The sequence below is a fragment of the Gigantopelta aegis genome, chromosome 1 (assembly GCF_016097555.1).
Source record: "Gigantopelta aegis isolate Gae_Host chromosome 1, Gae_host_genome, whole genome shotgun sequence".
Lineage (NCBI taxonomy): Eukaryota > Metazoa > Mollusca > Gastropoda > Neomphalida > Peltospiridae > Gigantopelta > Gigantopelta aegis.
The window spans coordinates 21,153,785-21,162,597 of NC_054699.1; the positions used below are offsets into that span (position 1 = coordinate 21,153,785).

Here is an 8,813-nt window from a genome sequence, read left to right on the forward strand (position 1 = left end):
TGAATAATATATAACAGTTTATAGCATTAAAATAGTTTCATTTACAATTTATACGGCTGAAGTAAAATTGATAGCAACATATGTTACTGATTATGACCAACAAGTGACAACATGTAAGGTATTGAGAAAAATCAACACATTTTGTAAAAGACAATTAATATTAAATAGCATGCTTACTGACACATACGGTACAGAGAGAATGTTATACATGTATTAATATGTTGTGTTTGGAAACAGTTTGCCCATCTGACTTGTTGAGATAACAGGTGTCAATGGTGTATTTATTATACATGTATACAATATATACTTTTCTTACACACCAGTTGGTGAGAACACCATGCATTATTTTTGATAACACATGGGTTGTTAACACACGTACGTGTGTTAACAATTTCAAGACATACGACTGGCTGGTCCTAGGTGATGACCAGGTCACCAGTGCCATGCTGCCAATGAAAAACAACACAGTGGAAATAGACTACACTGTGACATATAGTTGACCTGACAATCATGTGTCTGTGACGCATAAGTTAGCTACAAGTGCAATGGATGTAAATAATTTTTAGTCGAAAAATATGTTAAAATTTGCTTAAAATCTGTTTTTTAAGGATATGTCAGAAATAGAATAATACATTTGTGTCTGTTAGATACCATTTATCTCACAACTCGTTTAAAAATGTATCAAACTCACTTTCACTCATTAGATACATTTTAAAATAACTCATTGTGAGATAAATGGTATCTAACGGCCACTCATGTATTATTCTCTATCTGTGACAGACTGTGGCAAGCACAGTTTATGGGTGGGGGGGGGGGGGGGGGGGGGCAGGGGAGTTGAGTCATGCTCCACCAGATAATATATTGAGACCCCACCCCCACCACTCCCGGCACACATGCCTGATGTGAAAATCTTAGAATGACAAAAATATATCAAATGTGTGATCACACATGAACTGTAATTTAATTAATTAAAAATAGTAAAGATTTAATTTTCAAAACATTTTCCTCAAAGTGTGCTTAAGTTAAACAGAAATTGTAAATGTTTTATCTCCAAAACAGTTCACTTTTTTTTTTTATTACACCGAGAAGGAACTTTGTTGGTAAGCTAAGCTTACAGTGGCGGATCCAGGGGAGGGGACCAGTTGATCTCCCCATATATATTCAAGTAGGCTACCTGTTCTTCTTTTTAAATTTCACCGGGTTTCCCTTTTCATGAGTTGGTCAATGTGTAGGCATGGTGGAGGAGGGGGTGGGGGTGGAGGAGGGGGTGGAGGAGGGGGTGGGGGTGGAGCTGGAGGGACTCTAGCACCCCAATAATTCTGAATAAAAAATATTATTGGTAGTAAATCTTAAGGCAAAGATGAATTTTACTTGTAGAATGCAGAAAATTGCATTTCAGGGCATTCAGTTTTCAAAATGTTATGGAGGAGCATACCCCAACCCCCTAGAAACTTTGTTTTGCACCCTCGATCACAGTTAGCAACCCCCCCCCCCCAAAAAAAATCTACTTGCTTCCGTGGTTCCTGATGTGTCCAATTTTCCTTACCGCCCCATTTTTTCCCTGGATCCACCCCTGTATTGTGATTAAAAAATATTATTGGTAGTAAATCTTAAGGCAAAGATGAATTTTACTTGTAGAATGCAGAAAATTGCATTTCAGGGCATTCAGTTTTCAAAATGTTATGGAGGAGCATACCCCAACCCCCTAGAAACTTTGTTTTGCACCCTCGATCACAGTTAGCAACCCCCCCCCCCAAAAAAAAATCTACTTGCTTCCGTGGTTCCTGATGTGTCCAATTTTCCTTACCGCCCCCCCCCCCCCCCAAAAAAAATCTTTTTTTCCCTGGATCCACCCCTGTATTGTGATTAAAAAATATTATTGGTAGTAAATCTTAAGGCAAAGATGAATTTTACTTGTAGAATGCAGAAAATTGCATTTCAGGGCATTCAGTTTTCAAAATGTTATGGAGGAGCATATCCCAACCCCCTAGAAACTTTGTTTTGCACCCTCGATCACAGTTATGCCCCCCCCCCCAATTATCTACTTGCTTCCCTGGTGCCTGATGTGTCCAATTTTCCTTACCACCCCATTTTCCCCCTGGATCCACCCCTGTATTGTGATTAAAAAAAAGTAAAATAATAAATAAAATGTTATTTACTTAAAATGGTTATGTTAGTCGTGTAGTTGACAGAACCCAGACTGTTGACAGCTGTGCAGGTATACTGTCCCACGTTGTCCTGTTGAAAACGTTGAATGTGAATTACTCCAGGGGAGACAACCCATGACGCTGGAATCTCAGCAGCATTCTACAAATTTAGAATGCAGTTCATCATTGTCAAGATTCATAATAAATTGATCTTTTTACTAGCATGACTATAATTTATTAACACCATGAATTGTTAGAATAATTTGGTTGCATATGATAATTGGTTAATATGATAATGTTACAGCATATGACTTCATATAACCACTAAGTCTTATAGGATGTAGTAATTTTCTCGTCCCAACCAGTACCCCACAACTGGCATATCAAAGAACATGGTATGTGCTGTCCTGTCTGTGGGAAAGTGCATATAAAAATCCCTTGCTGCTAATGGAAAAAATGATTTCCTCTGAAGACTACGAGTCATCATTACCAAATGGTTGACATTCAGTTAATCACTGTGCTCTTGTAGAGTCATTAAACAAAACAATTTTATAGCCATCTGCCTTCATTCAAACTAAATGACTTCATTATAATATACTTGTCCTTTATCAAACGGTGATTGCCCCCACCTAAAGTTGTTATTGAATAGTTTAAATACACCCCTTCCCAAGACAAGTCTGGAATCGCCCCTGATAAATACCTTCCATTTGGTCCAAGTGATGTTTGGAGGTGGCGACCCTGCCGCCTTACACGTCAAAGTAACAGACGAATTCGGCGGAACTCTTAGCGATTCAGCAGGAACATGAAGAAAGGATGGCTTGACGTCTTCACCTGTCATAAGATGAAATTAAAACCGAAAATTATCACTCGAGTACCCCCCACAACCCCCCCCCCCAAAAAAAAAAACACCCAAAAAACAACAAAAACAAATAAAAAACAAAACAAAACGAAACCCCCCACAAAAACAACAACAATAATAACGACAACAACAAAAACCATGAGTTTGTTTATGACAAAAAGCATGTCTAAAAACATCAAAATCTTTCATCAAATAAAATGAAACATATTAAAGCATGAAATCATAAATCATGAATCGTATCTTTTACATGCGTCTAAACAATGTTCGTTTGTCAAAGCCATAACATGATCAGACAGTGTGTAAAATATCTAAATTTGTCATCAGAAGAAACAAAAACAAACAACAACAAAAAACAGTCTTTAAAATTTTACAATGTCAACATTGACAAAGGTCCCTTTTGGAAAGTCACGGAAACCCACACAAAAATCATGAGGCTAACAAGTATCAATGGCTTTCTATTATCTAAGTCAAAGACTGAATGTATGCATATCTACCATAGAAGAGGTCGCCATTTACTCACATGCAATTTCTGAACAAAAGTCTGATTCCAGTGGCCAATTAATATTTGTGAAATGATTACCCCCCCACCCCCCCCCCCCCCCCCAAAACACAAAAACAAAGCAAAAACTACTTTAAACGAGCATATAACTTTTCGCCTTGCAATGATGCAAAAGAAAGTTTAAAGTTCGTTTTGTTTAACGACACCACTAGAGCATAATGTTTTATTAATCATCGGCCATTGGATGTCAAACATATGGTAATATTAACCTATATAACCTCTGTAGAGAGGAAACCTGGTACATTTTTACATTAGTAGCAAGGAATTTTAATATTTTAATATGCACCATCCAACAGACAGGATAGCATATACCACGGCCTTTGATATACCAGTCGTGGTGCACTGGCTGAAACGAGAAATAGTACAATGATACAAATGCATGTCTATTGTACATCAGCTTAACATGAACAACTGATCGTCATAAATATTTATTTTAGTATAGGACTACACCTTTTTAAGCATCTTATACAAAAATATTGTAAATCACTGTCGGCAACAATAAATACCACGTACGACCTTTTATATACTAGTCGTGGAACGTTTGTTTGGAAAGGGAAGTAAGTCATGGTTTTAAGGATGCAGATCAAGTTTGCGGTCTCAGACGTCTTAAGTGAAAGCTCTAACAGAATGGTTTTCATTTCGACAGCAAATAGGATAATTTATGTAATATATCAAATACATTTTACATTTCCAATTTTCATTTTGAATTAGTAGTTAATAAGTCATAACGTAGGCCTAATCTTATTCCAGTGTTCGTGGTTTTTTAGTTCTATCCTAAAGTAGGTTTAAAGGGACATTCCTGAGTTTGCTGCAATGTTTAAGATGTTATCAACTAACAGAGACTTTTTACGATTGTAATTACATATCAAATATTTATTAGTAGCTATATGTTATGTCTTTCTGATCGTTCTAATATTTGTACTAGGTTAAATTTCATTTTATTTCCTAAAATATTGTTTTTCGTACGTACGAAATTATTTGAAGACAAAATCCATTTTGGGTTTCTTACAAATATAAAGACGACAAGAAACACATTAAATATACAGACATTGATATTCTAAACAAGAACATATATTTAATATGTAAGTTTAATAATAGAAATATTTTATTAGTCGGAAACATCTTACAATGCAGCAAAGTCAGGAATGTCCCTTTGATAGTATAATAGGACAAATATAACAAACTTACCGTTGACCATGTAAAAACAGCAACTATAGACGAAGAAATACCAGCACCAGCACGTTCGTATCCACAGCATATTAAAAAATTCTTTCATAAATACACTATCGATCCCATAATGTCTGGGTTGTCGTAAACGTGAATCTATATTCCCAACGCTACAACATTCTTCTTTTTTTTCTTCTCGATCACGATATTTGAATGCCGCTTCCCGGGTAAAAATAATAAAAATTAGAATCCCTTTACCAAATCCACTGCAACCGTCAAGTGTGTATACATGTCTCTGCACGGTACTCCATATTGAGAAAAGTGTTGAACTGAAGTCATTTGTCAGGTTACATTACACATCACTAAAAATAAATAAAATCAACGGTTTAACAACAGCTGTCTAACAATATATATATATATATATATATATATATATATATATATATATATATATATATATATATATATATATATATATATATATATATATATATATATATATATATATATATATAAGCATCGGAAGACGAAAATTGGGCAGGTTATATCAATTCACCTTTCAAGTGGGGGCGGGCCAATGCATTATAATTATCTCCGCTTCTGACACCTATATATGTGTTTATATAATTACAAATCATTCATTCATTTCAACTTATTTTCCGATGCTCCAATTAAGGTTCAAGTACGCTGTCCTGGGCACACACCTCAGCTATTTGGGCTGTCTGTCCAGGACAGTAGGTTAGTTGTTAGTTGGTTAGTGGTTAGTGAGAGAGAAGAGGGTATAGTGGGCTTAAACCTATCCATTAAGCTGGTACCGGGCTGCGAACCCTGTACCTACCAGCCTGTAGTCCGATGACTTAACCACTGAGCCACCGGGGCCAGTTTTACAAATCGTAATGAACAAATTCTTCTGGTTTGTTGCAATGGTTGCATAGAAAATGAAAAACTTTATTTGAGCTTGTTCGCTCTCTGCTTCTGACGTTTACATTTACATAATTACAAACTATAATGAACAAGATATTTTTGATTTTGTTGCAGTGGTTAAATATAGAAAATGGGAACCTTTATTTGTGCCTATTCTAAATATATCATGATTAAAAAGAAATCTTAATAAAAACGCTGTCTAATTTATGATAATTTTAAAGACACAAATTGTGACAATAACATTTTACAAAAAACAATATGCCAATATTGTACGAAAAAGATTGTTTATTTGAAAAGTTGTAAATTAGTTGTGTTGAAGAAAAAAAAATCAGCACTCACACATACTCACACATGCATGCGCACACAGGCAAACTCACACGCAAGTTCACACACCCACACACATACACACATGAACTCACGCACGCACACAAAATCATCAAAAAAAAGAAGAGAAAACTAAAATTAAGAAAGAAGGAAAGAGAGAAAGAAAAAAAGAAAGGAAGAAAGAAAGAAAAAAAGGAAAAAAAGAAATGCTATTGCACTAGCTGACTGTATACACACAATAAACATAAAATACATGACGTATTTAATACGTTTTATTAATACGTACCTTATTTCACCTGCATGTATGTTATATATAACAGTCATTTATAGCATTAAAAGAGTGTCGTTTACATTTTATGCGGCCAAAGTCGGATCAATATCAACATATGTCACTGGTCATGACTAACAAGATGCAAGTTACCGTGCTGGGACGAATCAACAAGTTTCGTTAGAGAAAATCTATATTAAATAGCAATGCATAGTGACACATACAGAGAAAATTTCAGGAATATCAACGCGTGTTGTATGTGTGCAAATAGTTTTACTCACCTGACGTCGACATAAACGTAACAGATGTCAGTGGTATATTTATTATATTCAATATTAAATGTCTGCGCTTGAGTCATGTGCTCACATTAAGCATTAGTTTGAGTTTGATGAGTATACTAGATACAATGTTTTGAAAATATTTGATTACGTGAATATATGGATCAAGATGGACGTTCTACGGTGCCAGCTGTTATTAAATCGCATTTCAACTAGAGAACGGGCAGGACATAGACCAGTGGTAAAGTGCTCGCTTGATGTATGGTCGGTTTGGGATCGATCCCCGTCGGTATGCCCATTGGTCTATTTCTCGTTCCAGCCAGTGCACCACGACTGGTATATCAAAGGCCGTGATATGTGCTATGCTGTCTGTGGGAAAGTGCATATAAAAGATCCCTTGCTGCATTCGAAAAAAAATGTAGCGGGTTTCCTCTGATGACTAACCCCTATTTTTAGATTATAGTCCAGTCGTTGTGTGCGTGTGTGTGTGTGTATGTGTGTGTGTGCGCGCGCGCGCGCGTATTCTAGATGTATTTTCTGCAATTGAGAATTACTCTTTATATTACATTAATGATTGAGTCATTACATTGTCTGTTTTTGTTGACATCCAATAGCCGATGATTAATAAATCAATGTACTCTAATTGTGTCGTTAAACAAAACAAATTTAAAATGCCCCTAAACAAACAAGCATGGGCACATTTCTTACCAACATTAATTACATTACGAACGCAGTAACAGATAGATTGCTATTAATGATTTCTTATTAATTCGTCTGTTAAAAAAGGTAAATACATGTACTCGCAGATATGTAATTACTAATTTATAACTGTGCATTTAAAGCTTGCGTGGTTTATTTAACTTGACAAAAATCTATTCCCGATTTGTAAGCAAATTCAAATTAATTTTTGATTGCTTTTATTATTTCACACACACACACACACACACATACACACACACACGTGAGAGAGAGAGAGAGAGAGAGAGAGAGAGAGAGAGAGAGAGAGAGAGAGAGAGAGAGAGAGAGAGAGAGAGAGAGAGAGAGAGAGAGAGGCCTATGTTATAAAACATAAATTAATATTTTTTTAAAAACAATTAAATATAATAACATAACTTACTTTTCTGATTACTTCAGACATTAAAAGCAGCATTGTGAAATGATGATTTCCAAGGAATGTTAAGTGGATAAATGTTAACTTATAAATAAATATACACCAGTATCTTTACAATGTTGTCGGTGTACAAGACGAAGATGCAGACCTACATGTAAAACAGCTTACATGTTTGAACAATATTCAAACCGTTTTCTCTTATTGACAGAGCCCTAACACGCACCAACATCTGAGTAACACCTGGAGTAAGTTAGCAATACAAAATGTTGACTTTATTGCTTTCAGCATAAAAAATCAATACGTTTCTTCACAGCTGTATTCACTATAATGAATATTGATCAAAATCGGATGAATTGAAACCATGCATTATTCAACAAAAAACCTGTAGTATTCATGAGATTTTACCCCCCACCCCCACCCCACCCCGTGACGAGTTGCGAACGTACATAGGCCCTACCCATTTGTTAAAGGGTTGGGTCCAATTTCATAAAACATCATAAGCCTTGTTTTACACGTAAACGTAAAAACACTACTAAACCACATTTCTTATACCATTAACATTACAACACATATGGTTTGAAGTACGAGCATATTTCATATTCTTTTGTGCTTAGAATGCTCCATTTTCCATAATGATGTAATTTTTTGTGTGAAATAGATGTCAAATACGTGTAAATGTCTAACAGGTATTGCTAGTCGCAAACGTAAACTTACGATGTTTTGCGAAATTGGCTCCAGTTCCAAATATGTGATACATACATACACACACATACACGCACGCACGCACACACACACACACGCGCGCGCGCACACACACACACACATACACACACACACACATATATATATATATATATATATATATATATATATATATTATATATATATATATATATAGAGAGAGAGAGAGAGAGAGAGAGAGAGAGAGAGAGAGAGATGGAGAGATAATAATAATATTAGAGTGACCGTTAAATACCATTTATCTTACGAGTTGTTTTAAAAGGTATACAACGAGCAAAAGCAAGTTAACTTATGCGTCACAGACAAGCCAATTTGAGCTTGACCTGTACTTCACAGAGCGATCCATTTTGATCATGCTTTTGTTTTCATTGGATGGTATGGCATTGACGACCTGGTCATCACCAGTAGTAACAAGGCCTATTGTACCCCATGACC

The 8,813-nt window shown here is 35.6% G+C and overlaps 1 protein-coding gene across 1 annotated transcript in view; it reads right to left on the reverse strand.

Moving 5' to 3' along the window:
* LOC121370845 (peroxidasin homolog) overlaps positions 1–7,865 on the reverse strand; it is an 18,226-nt gene extending 10,361 nt beyond the window's left edge. The window contains exons 1-4 of the mRNA XM_041496386.1: positions 7,644–7,865; positions 4,754–5,094; positions 2,848–2,978; positions 2,160–2,307 (exon numbers count right to left, since the gene is read on the reverse strand). Coding sequence (XP_041352320.1) covers positions 2,160–2,307; positions 2,848–2,978; positions 4,754–4,841 — 367 coding nt within the window. The 5' untranslated portion in view covers positions 4,842–5,094; positions 7,644–7,865. The remainder of the gene's footprint in view (positions 1–2,159; positions 2,308–2,847; positions 2,979–4,753; positions 5,095–7,643) is intronic.
* Between the last annotated feature and the right edge of the window lie 948 nt (positions 7,866–8,813).